The sequence below is a fragment of the Vitis vinifera genome, chromosome 16, assembly GCF_030704535.1.
Source record: "Vitis vinifera cultivar Pinot Noir 40024 chromosome 16, ASM3070453v1".
NCBI classification, from domain to species: domain Eukaryota; kingdom Viridiplantae; phylum Streptophyta; class Magnoliopsida; order Vitales; family Vitaceae; genus Vitis; species Vitis vinifera.
Genome location: NC_081820.1, coordinates 22676678 through 22693772, shown reverse-complemented (window position 1 = coordinate 22693772; position 17095 = coordinate 22676678). Strand labels below are relative to the sequence as shown.

The 17095-nt window shown below is 33.4% G+C and overlaps 2 protein-coding genes across 7 annotated transcripts; both read right to left on the bottom strand.

Moving 5' to 3' along the window:
- Positions 1 to 6034: 6034 nt before the first annotated feature.
- On the bottom strand, positions 6035 to 14121 carry LOC100254207 (sec-independent protein translocase protein TATB, chloroplastic). Of its 6 annotated transcripts, none has more exons than XM_059733593.1 (7): positions 13766 to 14115; positions 13529 to 13650; positions 13296 to 13355; positions 13038 to 13200; positions 8406 to 8552; positions 8259 to 8335; positions 6035 to 7548 (listed from the first exon to the last, which is right to left on the bottom strand). In XM_059733593.1, exons 1-6 carry the CDS (start codon positions 13995 to 13997, stop codon positions 8274 to 8276), a joined length of 786 nt encoding a protein of 261 aa, XP_059589576.1. In that variant the 5' UTR covers positions 13998 to 14115; the 3' UTR covers positions 6035 to 7548; positions 8259 to 8273. The 6 variants fall into 6 exon arrangements, with proteins under 6 accessions (XP_059589576.1, XP_059589577.1, XP_059589578.1 ...); XM_059733594.1 differs by having other exon boundaries at positions 6035 to 7473; XM_059733595.1 differs by having other exon boundaries at positions 8259 to 8320.
- On the bottom strand, positions 6220 to 7425 carry LOC104882195 (F-box protein At2g26160). Its single transcript, XM_019226235.2, has one exon. It carries the CDS (start codon positions 7423 to 7425, stop codon positions 6220 to 6222), a length of 1206 nt encoding a protein of 401 aa, XP_019081780.1.
- Positions 14122 to 17095: the final 2974 nt, after the last annotated feature.

Here is a 17095-nt window from a genome sequence, read left to right as displayed (position 1 = left end):
AGTCGATCTCTGATCTGGTATAGGGTTGACTCTTAAAAGGTTAAAGTTGTGAGGCCCCAAGGTTTTTTGAACCCAAAACAGATATTATCTACACAGTTTATGCCCTAAAAATAACCTCATGATAAAGTATGATTAATATTATAACTGTTTCCCTTGAAAATCCTATTATTTTATTTAAACTTTCATCTTTATATTAAAAGTTGTTTTAAAATGCAGTTGTGTCATATCCTTAATTTGTAGCCAAATACCAGTCAAACGTGTCAAACAAGGCCTTATGCATAAAAGCAAGCCAAAAGAAAATGATTCAATTTGGGCACTCATCCTACTTACGATTCTATCTATCCTTTGTAAAATTTGTTTTAAGATGAGTCAAAAAGCTTGACGGCTTGTTTGGCAACTACTCCTAAAACCAGTTTTATATATATATAACTTTTCTAATAATACTAAATTTTTAGTAATTTTGTATATTAAATATTGTTTTAATGGTATGTTCTCTTCAATTGATTTTGATATATATATATATATATATATATATATATAACTTTTGAGACTTAATTATCTAACGATTAATCTAAAAAAAAAATTATATAATTACATTAGATCATATGTTATTTAATTCTTTAAGAGGATTTATATTTGCTAGGTCAAGGGTTCTTCTAATCAAGTTTTGATGATTACAAAATAAGGTTAAGTTAACTAAAAACTTAAATTAAATGAAGTTTTTCAGGTTTAAATGAAATTTTTAAAGAAAGCTTAATGTCACAACTTGTAATTAATCCTTCTTTGAGCTTATATAGAAGAGTATGGAGCTTTTGAAATGTTCTGAAGCAATTCACACTTGGCTACTAGTGATGGGAATATTGGATTTCTCCATTCCCAACTCTGCATCATATAGGTACATGCAATATGTCATAGGCTTCTCTAGAAAGTAATCTAAGTGTAAATGAGGCCATAGAAACCATTTAGATTAACAAAGCTAGAGAAAAAGTAACTTATACCTAGATTTGGATGTTCCTAAATTAAATCTGTGCGATGAAAAAGCCTAAAATCTCTTAAGGTCTCATACATCTAAGATCTTCCGTCTTGGTTCTAACCTCAATCTTGGCACTCCAAAGGGTGATATTTGGAAGGAAGAAATCTCTTGACTCTTTCTTTCTTTGGAGGTGAAAAAAGACAATCTCAAAACATCTTTAAAACCCTAATCCCTAAAGGGGTATTTATAAGATTCTCTAATTAGGCTTACGTGACTTAAGCTCACTAAGGGTTTGGATTATTTAATCTAACCTAAAACAAGTCTTAATTAACCTTATAAGGTCATCTAATTAATTAATTAGCTCAATCCAAAGAATTTGTTCCCTAGCCCTTATGTAACCTTACATAATTATCAAAACGTTTTGATATACAAAAGTGAACCTAGAGTCAATCTAACCCTTGCAAACTATGCTATTAAGGTATATGACCTCAGAAGGGGACCATTGAGACCTATAAGAGTATTGGGTCTCTTAGAATCTAATTTTAAAGTTGATTCAATATCTCATTATAAATAATTAACTACACTCTAGTACCCTATGTAAAAACAATGAGATGAAGTTTGGGTCTATAATCTATTATCTGTTGCATGCAGACTCCTCATAAACCGATGTCCATAAAATTAACAAGGTAGTGCTACCACCCATCAAGATTACCTTTTCAATTCTTAAATTATAGATCAATTGACATACTCCAACTCTAAGGAGTATATATCAAATTTTTACTAAAGGAAATGTTATAACCATAGTCTTATAGATCACATGTCCTTTGAATCACCCAAGAGAACACACTGTCTTAAACTCATGAGATATTATAGTGTCTCTATTAAAAATAACTGTTGCCACCAACCTTCATCAACAATGACTCAATCCATAGGTTATGTGATCCTCTTAGAGTCTCACCCATAGGTCAAGGCTTCCTGTTGACTTTGACACATGCTCAATATTCTCTCAAAGTTGAGAGTTCATACAATATAGTAGTTTGGTGAATCATAACAATCAATAATCTTATGTCATAATTTATCATAGGTCTTATCAAATGAGTAATCATACACACTAGGAACTCATAACTTCTATCATCTATACAACTCTTAATATACCTAAGTCATGTACAATGTAAAATATATGAGTGTGTATGCTCAGGTAATCAATTAATGCATAAAGGATAATAAATGTGAAACCAAAAAACATAGATAAATAAATTTATAAATGTATCACAATCTGTTACATCATATTATACTTTTTAAGGTTCAATCCCAACAACTAGTGGAGGAGCGTGGAAGATTTTGAAGAAGTCTATATACATTCACACATCTTTATACTAGTATGGAAAATAAGAGAAGTGTATGAGGTATTCTAAAGAATTCCAAAGAATTCCAAAGAACTCTTGTATATATGTTGTACATAACATTTATGTAAGCTTTTATAGAGAGTTTTAGAGTAGTGGGTAACCCTTGTTTGTTCCAGAGAGTTCCTAAAGTGCTTATGAATAGGCTAAGACACCAAGCATTTCAAAGCTTTCTAGCCTTGTAAAGAGTTCTAGCATAATGCAAACTCTCTTTCTTTCAAGGTTGCCTTTGTTTCTCATCCTAACTTCCAAGTCATGTGCATTGCTTAACCTAGCTAGCTAAGGACATAGGAAAGACTAATATAGCAACATCAAGTTGCTTGAGTTGTCTAAGTGTTGTATGAGCTTAGGAAAGACCTAAGTCCGTGACATTAGGCAACTATGGAAGAAAATCAATGACATGAAAATTTAGAGACTGTTTAGTTCCTATTTTTTGAAAAATGTTTTTTATTCTTGAGAACAGAAAAAAAAAACACAAAAATCACGTTTAGGAAATAAGACACCCACTGTTCTCACTATTCTCCATGTTTTCAAAAGGGCTATTTTCAAAGAACAAAAAGGTGTTTACCTTATTTTTTATACTATCTAGAGAACAAAAAAAACCACTTTGCTTTCCGTGTTTTCAAATCTCATTCCCTTCATTCTCACATCTATAGCATGTCTTCTCCACCAATGCGAGACCAAGGTGAGTTTCCCTTCTTTCTTCCATCACCTATTGAAATTCATGCTACTGTGGCTACTGTGGCGAGTTTGTGGAGATGCACAATGGAGAAAGGGGGTTTAAGAGGGAGAAGAAGAAGAGATGAAAGAGGAGAAGAGACAACATAGAGGAAGAAAAAGCCATTGATGGTGATGACAAAGGTTACAAAGAAAACAATGTTATATATGTATATATGGTTTTATACCGAAAAAGAAAATCTTGAGTTGGAGATAGGTGTTTGTTTCCTAAGAATATTGGAGAAAATCACAACTTAACTTTTTTTAAAAATCAATCCCAATCATTAAATTTGGATAATCAAAATATTTTTTTTAATTATAGAAGTATTTGATAATGAAAAAAGATTTATGGAAATAAAAATAATTATTTCACAATATTTTTTTTCACTTTTAGGAAGCAAAAAATAAAAAAACATGTTGAAAAGGCTTTACATTATTAATTTAATTGTCAAATTATTTTTATGTTTAAAACACATTTATTATTTTTATTTTAAAAATTGGAATAGGATGTTAGAGGGATAAAATTTGGTAGAAAAATGGACAAATAATTAAGAAAATTTTAAATAGATACATAATTATAAATCATAAATCCTTGAATTAATAAAATAATAAAATATGATTGACTTTACATAATTGTCAATATTTTCATGCAATGTTTCTATTATCAATTTAGAGTGCTAACAAAAGTTTTAAATTTAAATTACAACATTTTATTTTAAAAATAAAAATAAAAAACTTAACCATTTATTGAAGAGGATCATCTTATTATTAATCCACATTTAGTATGATATTTAACCATTTATTATTAAAATATTTCATCTTTTTATTTATTATAATTAAAATAAAATAACAAATGGAATAAAAATTCAAAATAAAATAAAATAAAAAACTAAAAATTTAATTTGATTTTCCATTCAAATTTATCACCCTCTTATTATTATCTTTTGTTGATTTTATTTATTTATTTTCTCACAAATTGAGAGGAGATATGAAGAAAGCACTAAATAAATAAATAAACACACACACACACGTAACTTTCAAATATGTTTTTTATTTTGTTCTAAAAAGTTTTTTTATTAAAATTGTTTTTCAGAATTTAGTTCTTAAACCCAATTTTATTTCTGAAAACATAAAAAATTGTTCTTAAAAATTATTTTCTAAAATAGTTTTTAAAACCAGTAACCAATTAAGCCCTTAGATTTCTTAAAGACTTAAAGTATCCTAAGAAAAATTATAAGATGACATTTATTAGTGCACTTAGGATTAAATCTTCTCTCATGCACTTAAAAACCAGTTTTCATCTTTATTCAAGCTCAAAAACAATGTTTTCATTATAAATTTGGATTAATACTTGTTTTAATTCAAAACCTTAAGTTAAATTCTTTCGAATTTTACTAAAAAAAGAGGTTCTAGGAAGAATTATATACGTTACTAGAAGGTTTAAACCTCAAATCTAGAGTTTTTGTGCACTTTTAGGTGCAACCAATTAAGGGTGAGCTAGACTAGTGAGGGAACAAAGCTCAATCGACAAAGGGTGAGTTGGACTAGTTAGGGAACCGGCTCGACCAATTGATTTCAATTAGTCAAGGATCAATTAAGGGAACACAAAAATATTATCTCTTTTGTAGCAAGTGTATAGATGGTTGAGGTTTTGCCTCGATGGGTCGAGGGTTGATTAAGCCTTCAAAACTCCAATGATCATTTCCAGAGCATTGAATGTTTTAACCGCTAGTCAACCAATCGAGAGTCTTCTATGTCTTTTTGGATGTCTAAGCTTGTTTTCTATATATTGAAGAGCTCTACTACATTAATTAACAAGAAAATACAACATTTAATCAATAAACCTTTCTTTTCTCACATTCAAGGTTCTTCTTTCAAAGTGCATTGAATTCCAATTTGTATATTATTAAGTGCACCTCAAAATCCATCCCGACTTTCTTTTGTATTGTGAACTATATTTGTTTTAAAATTGAAAGCACTAAAATCTTCTTTATTTATTCATTTCAAGTTAAAAGACTTCAAGTTGGTGGAATACTTAAAGGGATTATAGTGCCCATTGGAAACAATAAATGCAATTATAAAGCTCGAAGGCTTGTATCGGAAACCTTGATCATGACTTAGATAAAAAATTGAGAAAAGTGAACTTAGGAGGAATGTCAAACCACTGTAAAAGGAATTTGCACATCTCTCCGCATCTCTCTTACTTTATTATCTTGCTTGCTATTTACTTACTCTTTACTTTTAAGTAAATATTTTCAAAAAGTTTCACACTTAATTTACTCCCATCCCAAGTGATTTGCTTAAATTAATTAACCATTTTTTCACAATATTTGCCTCCAAAATTATATTTTACTAATAGTCTCATTCTTATATCATTGTATAATTGACAATTTTAAGTAAAAATTAAAAATCTCATGACTTTAAGTTGATTTTATAATTAATTATATAGAAAAGAAATTCAAAATTTATTAAAGAATTATAATTTCCTTAAAAAAAATAATCTTTTTTATTACAAGAATTCACTAAAATTATTGAAAATTTTGTAGTCAAATTTCTTACTTTCTATTTCTTTTTAAAAATTCCTTTACATTAACCTTTTCTTTTGGTAAAATATTTTCAATATTTTGATATATATAAAAAAAAAATCCTCGTTATGTTAAGAAAAAAAATACTTAGATATTTTGGCTTTGGAAGATGCTAACTAAAGAAAATATATATTAAGAAAAAAAATTATAAAAATATAAAAAATCAAATATAATTAAAATTAGGTAAAAAATTATATATTTTGAAATTATTTAATTTTTATATGGAATAACTAAAATAATTTAAGTAAATTTAAAGTAATATATAAAAATAATTTATTGTCTTTAATCCATCTATTTTCTTTTCTTTATGTTTTCCTTTCACTATAAAAAAAAATTAAAAATAAAATCAAATACAATTAAAATTAATTATTTTTTTGTAATTTCAAATGATTTAATCTTTACATAAAACCGAAAAATACTTGAAATGTATTTGAAATAACAAATAAAAATAATTTATCAGACTTTAAATCTATTTTCCATCTTCTTCCCTTTCCCATTGTCGACCGAGAATCAAATAGAACCAAAGTGTCAAATTTACCTCTCAATTGAATATTGGCAGACATTCAATCCAAACAGGGGATGGGATGAGACCGAGAGAAGGATCCAAATTATCCAGTACCCACTTTTCTGCATAGCTCCCAGTCTCCACATTGAACTCACACAATTTGTACCGGTATCTAAAGCTTTCCCTCTCATCCTCCATGTTCATCTCCAAGGTGTCATCAGTAGAAGCAACATATATACAGCTGGGTCTGCAACCACTGAACCGAGAAGCTGTGACAGCAATGGAGTCGTTGTCTCCCAGGAACAAGGCAACATCTCCGAGGCTATTCACCTCAACCCACTCCGGCTTTGTTTCCCGATCTACCATCACAAAAACCTTGAACCCACTACTTTTATCATAGAATGATACCTTCTCAATTTGCCATAAATCTCTTCCCTCGGGGGATTCTACAAGATACAGCTTGAAGGCAGGCACAAAACCAAAATTATAAGGAGGAACAACTTTAACCATATTCCCTATGCCACTGGTTTTAATGGCCAGAACCTGACTGTCATAGGACAAGGCATAGAACTGGAGCTCTCTTTCTTGGTATATAACATCTTCGAACCCGAATAATGACAAGTCAAGAAAGTATGGAGAGTCCAGGACGTCATCTTTCATCACCATGGAATCTATGTAAGCCCAGTTCTGATCACCTGATTTTATGAAGGCTAACCCCTTGTCGTGCCCGTATATGACCATCAACACAAAATCATCAGGGTTTGAAGTCGGGTTTGCAGACAGGACGCCCTTATGGAGGTGGTACTCGAAGCCATAAACAGTTCTTTGTGGAATCTTCAATCTTGTGAGAGGAGGGAGACGAATGACTTGTCTTGAGAATGGGTGGAGGAGGCTTACTGCATTGGTTTCGTCTGTAGTGATCAGCCAGCCATGGGAAGACCCGCAATACCTTGTACCGGGAGGGACCGGGAGGTGGAATTTGGAAAGCTTTTGGTGGGTGATGCTGTAGAAACTGCGGCTGTCTTTGCTGTTGGGTTTGCTGAGAACCATCAGCCATGGGAGTGGTGGGGGTTGAAGATGTGGCCTTTGATTGACAGGGAGGCGCTGGAAGCTCTTTACTGCAAGGCTATGCCATGGAGTGCAGACTGCACCGAACCTGATAGAGTCAACTATGGAGGCTAAATTGTTTAGTATGGGTTCTAGGAGATCATCTGGAAGCCATGCCCAACCGGAATATTCCATCCTTTGCCAATCAAGCAGGGAAGATGATGATGTTGAGTCGAAGTTTTTCTGCAGTGAAGAACAGAAACGGCGAATCTAACTCTTCATGACTGATTCTCAACTGGTTTTGAAATTTTGAAAAGACTGGAAAGAGAAAAAGATAAAATTATGACCAAATTTAGGCTACATCCATGTTCAAAAGTAGATACAATAAAGTGGGTTTGAAAATACTTTTATCAAATATATGGATAATATTAATATTTTTAAAATTTTTAAGTGGGTTTTTAAAAAAAATTGCCTTTTTGTAAAGCCCTAAACAATATTTTTCTGTTTCAAAATTTGTTGGAAAAAAAAGGGGGAAATATAGATAAATAACAAGTAGTTTAAATTCAAACTACATGGTAGTTTAGGAGGCCTAGGTTAATAACACACCTGCTAAGATGAATCCCCAGCTAAAGTTATCTAGAATTGAAATCATTATCATCAATTTATTATTTTTTTTTAAAGGTTTTTTGAAGAAATAAAATGTGATTTACCTGAAAATTTTAAAACCCAAATGCATAAACATCAAAAGCCCTAGGTTTGTGTTGTGTAAATTTGACATAAATAAACCTACCCAAAAGGAAAAGGAGGAAACTACAAAACGAGGTATCAGGATCCGCCATTGATCAAGACAATGTTCTACTAAGAACTTTCAATTTATACATACTTGTGCCAAAAAATCACTGCCTAAAATATCCAAGTATAAAAAATCATACACTACAGTCAAATCCTGTAGACTCTTCTGAAATAGTTAACTAACAATTGGAACCCAAAAAAAAAAAGATGAGCTTGCCATTTCCCAGTCCCTTTACCTTACTTATGAGGTTTCAGGTCTCACTTTTTGGGTTCTTGGATGGAGGAATTGCAGTAGCACCTTCTTGAACAGCACCTGGTGGTAATTGTGTTATAAGGTAGCCATAGAGGGGAGAGAAAGAGAGAGAGGTGTGAGAATTACAAACCTAGAGGCTCAGTTTGAGGTTCCAACTGGCTTTCTCCTGGAGGGGGTGTTTGTGACTGCTGTTGGGCTGCAGATGCTTTCAGCTGCTCTTCGGTGATCTTTAAGTACTCCTCACTAGAGTACGCTTTATTCAGGGATGGTGCACCATCTGCAATTTAGAAAAATTCAGATATTATAGACAAGGGCCGAGGATGATGCCCATAGAAGCTAGGGTTATTGTTGATGTAATTATACAGTGAAATATGGAACCATAATCTGTAAAGAATAAGAAACAGACAATGACCAGAGCAGAAGGAATACCTCTCTTACTAAAAAGCAACAAATATCCAAAAGATTTAATGAGTAAACATGGACAAAAATTCAAGCGAACACAACAAAATTGAATTTTTGTTGCTTTTGCCTTTAGTTAGTAGCAATGCAATGGAGGAATTTTATTTTATTTTGATAAAAAAAGACTTAAATTAAAATAAATAGAGGCACCAGAAAAGTGACCCAAGGTATACAAGAAAACAAACCTCCCTTCACCACCCCTTTCAGCAAAAAAAATTCAAACACCCTCCACCCATGCATCCTTAGAAAGAGATAAAACAAATAAGGAAACAACACACAATAGATTATCCCTACACCTATCCTTCCAAAAAAAGTATCCTCTGGTCATTACCTACCAAAAAGGAACACCTAGATCTCACAAGATCTAAATCCTTCTTTATCACTTTCCATAGCCCAACCACAGCCCTCTTTTACCTCCGGAGTTAGCCACCCCACTCTTGTTTCCCCATACCTGCCACAGATAACCGGGTTCCAGAAATCCCCTCTCATTTGCAAAACATCAACTCCACTTGCCAAAGAAGAGCCTTATTAAGAATTGAAAGACGTTTAACACCCAAGCCCTCTTTCCTCTTATCTTGACAAACAATTGCCCACTTAAAAAGATGAGGTTTATGCTCTAATGCCCCACTGCCCCATAAAAAGTTCCTCTGAATGTGTTCTAACCTCAATATAACAATCCTTGGCATATAGAACAAAGACAAAATAAATGGGCAAATATTTCGAATCAAAGTAATTCTCCCTCCCTTGAAAATATATTGTCAATTCAATATCAACAACCTCTTGTGAGACCACTCTTCTACTCCATCCCAAGCTATTGTAGACTTAAACGAAGCACCCAAAGGAAGACCTAAATAAGATGAAGGTAGACTACCCACCTTGCACCTAAGCTCATCAAGTAAATCATCTAAATTCTCCACCCTTCCTACTAGAATTAACTCACTTTTCTCCAAGTTAATCTTCAACCCTGAATTCGGCCCAAACCACATAAGTAATCAACATAAATAAGTTACTTGATCCAGAGAAGCCTTGTAGAATACTAGAGTGTCATCAATGAACAATAAATGTGAAATCTGAACACCTTCCCCAAACCTACCTTTCACTTGACAACCAAATAAAAAACCAACAGCCACCTCTTCAAAAGACAACTAAGCGCCTCCATTACAATCAACGCAACCCTTTAGAACTTGGAAAAAAACCAGAAGGGGTTCCATTCACTAAAATAGAGAATCTTGTCGTGGAGATACACCACCTTATGCACCCAATCCATTATACCTCAAAACCCATTTTTCTGCAACACCAAAAGCAAAAAGAACCAATCCACATGATCATACACCTTCTTTATGTCTAGTTTGCACAAAACACCACTCTCATTACTTTTTAAAATTGAATCAATAGTCTCATTAGCAATAAGCATTGCATCCAAAATTTGTCTCCCCTCCACAAATGCACTCCAAGCTGTGGAAACCACTTTTCCGATCACTTTTTTTAATCTATGAACTAACACCTTAGCCAACCACCCCTTCCCAACCCCCACCCCCCCCCCCCCCCCCCCCCCTAAAAAAAAAAACTAATTGGCCTAAAATCCCTCAAATCCTCGACACCCCCCTTCTTGGGAATTAACACCAAAAAGGTGGCATTCAGACTTTTCTCCAAGCTTCCTTACTCATGGAACTCCCTAAAAAAACCCATCACCTCATCCTTTACAAAAACCATAGAAAAACCATCCAACCTTAGAGCTTTATCCCCACCAAACCCCAAAAGGGCACTAAAGACCTCCTCCTCTGAGAAAGGCTCCTCCAACCAAGCAGCCTCTTAAGCCTCAAGACCCTCAAACAACAAGCCATTTAAACTTGTCTCCAATCCCCTGAATTAGAAAGCAAATTCTAAAAAGCTCGAGCCACCCCTTCCTTAATATCCTTATCCTCAAACAACCACATTCCATTAATCTTAATTTTGGCCAAGAAATTCCTTCTACAATGGGCATTAGCCAACTTATGGAAAAAACAAGTATTTATATTCCCTTGTTTTAACCAAGCCTCTCAAGATTTCTATCTCCATGAAATTTCTTCCAACAGAACCCACTTCTTATACTCCCCCCCCCCCCCACTCCCTCTCGTGTTTCGACCTCCTCTAGGGACAAAATACAGGACCTCTCCTTTGTATCCCAAAAAGTCGCTTGCTCTATTGCCCTAGCCTTCCTCACTTCAAGCTGGCCAAAACCTTCTCCATTCCAAGTTTTCATATTAAACTTCAATGCTCTCCACTTTGCAGCCAAAATAAAACTGGAGGAACCATGAAAGCTGAACCCCTCCCACCAAGATTTTAGCAAATCCTTAAACCCCTCCTTTAACCACATTTTCAAACCAAAAAGGCGTAGGCCCTCTCCTCAACCCTTCCCCATCCAACAAAATAGGAAAGTAATTAGACACCGGTCTAGGAAGCACACACTGCATCACTCTGTTGAAATGATTTTCCCACCCCTCAAATAAAGATAAGGAACCGATCCAGTCTGGACTTATTTTGATTATTCAGACCACCACTCCAAGTATCCTGAGATCTTTTCACTGTTTTATTTCCTTTGCCTTCCTTTTTCCTCTCAAGTATATGATTCATGAACTCTTCTAAGAAGAAAACCATACCAAGATTTCCAGCTAGTTTCAGAATGGTAGCACACAAAAAGAGAACTCAAGAAGTGTAGAACTAGTTGGGGGGCAGTGTGTTGATTCATGAACCAGCAGAAAATCCAAAAAGCCCTTGTAAAGGGGGAACAGATGTCCAAATGCCCCATAAGTGTCAAATATTTTGCTTTCTATAGTTCATGGCATGAGACATGGCCATTTATGATATAAAATCACAAAACTCTCAAAAACAAAATGAAACAGGTATAGGCACTTTATCCATAAGTGCCAAAAGTATGATCTCATTGCTCATGCTATTGAGTTATAGCCTAGTCCTATTGATAGGGATTCAAACCCTGGTCAGAGCTTAAGATATTGAAGGGATAGCAATGCACTCCAAATATATTTTCAGAATTTTGTGATGTTCTACTGAAAACAGCTTCCCTAATCACCAGTTGTAATAGCTTGCCAGTAGCAATGTTGGGTCCAAAAGATATTAATCTTGTACAAACTGAGAGTATCAAAATGATAATGAAGTGTTGCATTCACACTGTGTTGGATAAAGAAAATCCTTTTTCAGTTTCTAGTGATTGAATTTTAAGAATAGGGAAAGAACAGGAGTTCAAAATTGGGTTGGTGAAAGGGTTTTGATGATAGGAGTCTATTAATTCACACTTCACTTGGTGATACCTTTGAAATCTCTGGAGACAATAAAAAAACTTGCCATCTTCATGCAGGATCATCAGATTTTGATCAGCTGCCAACAAAGAAGCACAATGTTCTCTAAGGGTTGGCAAGAAAGCGCCTTGCCCTCACAAAGAAAGGAGAGACATCCTATGCATGGATGGTAATGTCCAAAATTATCATATTTGGATAAGAAAAGGTGAAGAGTATTGCAGTCAAAAGTCTTTTTTGGTGCCTGCTAGTTAAAATAAGGTTACCAAGTTCAAAAGCTTCCCTCTCAGCAATTGATAGAAAAAAGCTCAACTTACAGTGACTGAGATGGCCTATTTGTGAATGCTGGATGCTGATCCAATGAGGCATTGAGGCAAATAGCATATGCCTCAGAGACAGTCAAAATTGAATCCAAAAGGATTCTTTCTATAAGATGGAAAGCAAAGGAATGAACCTCTGATGCTATATGACAACCTAAAAGTTGCACTAGATATGAATTCGGTGTCCTCTATTATGTCTGATAAAACAAAACCATAACTGCAGAGTCCGCGTTTATCTTTATTTAGCTTCACAGTTTCTGCTACAACAATGGAACACTGCTCCAACTTTGATTACGATTCTGTAAGTTACTAATTTTTAATCCATACAATAAGATTTGCCTTCTGTGGAGCACTAAATGCCAACCCTTGTCGGTATCATTGCAACAAGTGTTCTATTACCTGAAAAACTAATTAGTAATTGTAAAATGTTTACAACAGTACCATACGTAAATGGAATGAGCAATTCATGTAATCCGTAGCAAACATCTACTCTTTAATGGAGCTTTCCAGGATTATCATTGTAAACACAATGCTTTATTACTCCCAAGACTTCATGATACATCTATAAATAACAATCAACCAGATTTCAAATTACGAGGAAAAAAATGTAGATGAATTCAAAACCTCATAAATTATATTCCAAAAAGAGTATATATGAAAACTTATAGTTAGAAATACTGGTATACTCACTAGGGTCAACCACATTCCCAGAATCCTCAATGCCAGCATTTGATGAAGGGGTTGAGGTAGTAGGGTTAGTTGTTCTGGGCCTGTATGTATCTTGTATTGAACTTGAAATCTCATCAAAACCAATCTCCTTTTCAAGGGTGCTCTTAAATTCCTTTGAAACTTCCTACAAGAGGGAAAAATGGTAGAACTAGTAGCATCAGGCATTCCTCAAAGGTGGTGAGAACAATGTAGGTTAAACTCAAAGTTGTAAGTATCTACTTGAAGCTCTTTAATTGTGGGCTGAAATTCACGCAAAGTCTTTCCCAAATTCCGAGCAACCTGCATTAAGATAATAAAAACAAAGATACTAAAAGGCAAAACACAGAATCTAAGTCTCTGCAACCAGCATTACAGTCACCCAAAATGCTTCAATAATTAAGATAACCAAACATTTTTCTAAAACTTCCATACAAATAAGGTCTTCAGTTTTCAATTATATATACACAGATTACCTCAGCAAGACCTTTGGGACCAAAAACCAACAAAGCTACCACTCCAATAACCAGAGCCTCAGGAGCCCCAACCCCAAACAGAGATGCATAAACCACTTTCCCTTTGCACCTTCCTCTTCTTCCTAAATAGAATTCCATAAACAAGCATACGCAGATGAGCAAAACCCTAAATCAACTCAAATCCAAGAACAATTTGCAAAAAAACAAAATTCCCAAATACCCAGATGAAAAAAGCACCTATTTTGAGAGATTTTTGTTTAACAGAGATACCCAGATGCCTTAGACCATTCCAGGAGGAGAAAGGACCAAGACCCGGTTGAGGAACCAAAGTCGAGAAGTGAAAACTGGGGCCTTTTGGGAGTGGAATTGAAGAAGAAGAAGAAAGGGCATAGATGGTTGATTTGGTGGTACTGGGTGATGAAAAGAAAAGTGTGGGAGTGAAAATTGGCGAGGCCATCGGTGTGGCCATTTGAAGAGGGTATTTGCCTCAAGAAATTTGTCTGGATTTTAGGATCCCTTGAGTCACGATGCTTTATATGGATAGATGCGGTCCAAAATCATTATTACTATCTTCAATATAGAGGGTGTGGTATGGACCTTTCTGTTTCCACAGCCACTTTATTATCTTGCAGAGATGGCTTGGACCTGGGGCTGCAAATTGGGCTCAATCGGCCTAAAATTTGACTAGCCCAGTAAAGGGTAGGTTTGGACTGGGCTTGGGCCATAACTCTTTAATTTGCAAATTAATGTTTTTTTATTTCTTGTAATATATATATTTTTAAAAAAATTAAAAATTATTTTTTTAATGTAAATATAGTTCATTATTTTTATCAAACACCCCACTACTTATTGATTTAAAACTTATTATTTAATTTTTATTTTGAGTATCAAAATTGTTTGATAAAATTAAATTAAAACTTATTATAAATCATTAAATTAACATATTTATCCTCATAAATTACAATTAGAGCAAAAAAGGTCGAGTAATAGAGAAGGTCATGGATTAGCAAAGGAAATCATAGAAGTAATTAAGACAAATAAAAGTAAAAATAATAATAATAATAATAAAGATATGAAATTAAGAATAAGTTAATCATCTTGACTTATCTTGTTATCTAAGCAATATAAAATGGGCTGAGTAAAATTACAATGGGCCGGATCGAATATGGGCCAGCCCATTTCCCATTCCTAGTGACACAAATCTCCAATCAATTTCAACCAACAAAAGAACAAAATCCGTACAATTTATTTTTTAGAATTATCAAATAAATAAATAAAGAGGATATACATGTATATAATAAATTTGTCAACCACCACCTACTAAAACATGTGGTGTGCTGGTTTAGCTTTTGGTGGGTAGGACCATGACCAGGCTAAGCCACCCCATATAAGGCCCAGTTTGTGAAATATCCAGTAGTGGCATGCCCTACCGGACCCATCCTCAAAATTAGGTGCCAAAAAGTCATGTGATTTTTATTTTTTTTTCCTTGATCCTTTGCCTTTTCTTTTCTTACATGAATGGGTCTAGAAAAAGCAAACCAATCAAAACCCTAATGAAAAGGCCCCATGAAAAGGTGGTAAATGGGTAGAAAGTGAACCATCAAAATTATAAGGGAATGAGTTAATAAAGTGAGCCTTTTCATCCCCTCAAAAACCCTAAACCCTAGTTTTCTCCATCATGCTCTGAAAAGTTAGGAGGTGAAAAGTTGAATCATCATCATCATTGGAGGTAAGTAGTTTGTATAAAGACACCCTTTTATCTCATGAAAATCATAAAACCTTAGTTCACATCTCTTCATGAATACATAAAAATAAAAATAAATAAAATGTAATTAATAAATAAATAAATAATTATATGAAGTTAATAAAGCCATATTTCATCTCTTCATTGTTTTATAGTGGCTGCATTGTAGTACCTAATTGGACCCTCATAAGAGTAGGACCAATCATATTTGATGGCGGAACCAACAAATAACTTGAGTGGGGAACAAGATTTAGGTATTTATGGAGGAGAGCAAAAAGTAAACAAATCCCTTTTTTATTTTTTTATTTTATATTTATTTTTTTATTAATTTCAAATTCCTCCGAGCATGTATTGGCTCTACCACTGATCATATCGTATCACTCATTCATTTTTTATTTCTTCATTTTGTACCTTAATCTCGTTCTTTTATACCTTTGGTTCCATTTGTTTAATAGTTAGACTTATTTGTTTGTATTTTTATTTAATAACCTAAATTTTATGATACATATTCAACGATCAAGATTAGGACTTCAACACGTATAGTTTCAACAACCTTTCCTGTTTTTTTGGAACATGCATAAAGGTGTTCAAATATGTCACTTTTTATTGCATCAAAACTTAAATTCTAATCCACCATCACTAAATTAAAATAATAATAAAAAGACATTTTTTTCACATTATTAAAATTCTAGACTTCACAACTTCTCTTCAAAAATACATAACTTTTATTTTTTTTGATAATTATCACGATCTTACTTAATATGAATTAATAACATAGACAAGGTAAATATTAAAATACTAAGAGTACGTGTGGTGACTATTTTTTAAAACAGTTCTAAAAAAAAAAAATTAAATTGTTTTATGATATTTTATAGAATAAAAATCTTCTTAAAAACTTTAAATATTTAAACATGTTTTTAATATTTTTAAATATGTTTTAGAAATGAATTTTATGTCTAATGCTTTATTTTTAATCATTTTAAATGCTCATATAATTATTTTTTGAAGTCAATCATCATAAAATAATTAAAAAAAATTCTCTAAAAATATCATATTTTTTGTTCTTAAAAATAAAAAATCAAAAAATAGTTTTTTGTTGGTAAACGTATTTTTCTTTGTTTTTTTGTTTTGAAAAAACAAAAGTTGTTTTCAAAAAAGGATCACCAAACAGACACTAAAAGACACTTCATCAAATACCCATAAAAGAGTAAAAAGTTAACAAAAAAAGACCACTTTTTCTCATGACCTGAGAAAAGTATGAGGAAAGTGTCTTTTTGCTTGGTGTTTTTGTGTGGGTTTTAGAGAGGAAGAGGGAAGGGTAAGTGAGGCCAAAAGAGAGATGGGTGTTGGGATATCATAATCAAAAAGAGTTGAAAAAGAAGAAAAGCAAAAGAAAGAAAAAAGGGGGAAGGAAAAGAAAGGGATATTGAAGAGATTGGAGAGGCAACCGTGCAAAGTTTGTTAATAATAAAAATGAGTAAATGGGGGGAAAATTGAGGGGAGTGTCACCATCTTACGCACGAGGGGGGGCGCACAAAAACCCATCACGACACCTCCTTCTCTCAGCACACGTGCATACCCCTTTCCTTCACATAAAGTTCCCCCTTTCTCATCCTCTCTTTCACTTATTTTTAAGTATGCCAAAAGTTGGATTCCTTCTCCTAAACTACCCTCCCTCACCCCCACTATTTTACATCTACACCATTTGGAATTTCCCCCTTTTTTTTTTTCTTTTTTTTTTTCATCTACCTAATTGTTGTATGATGATTTTCGTATCGGTGAAAATTAGAGAAAACGAAAAAAAATACACAAATTTAACATGG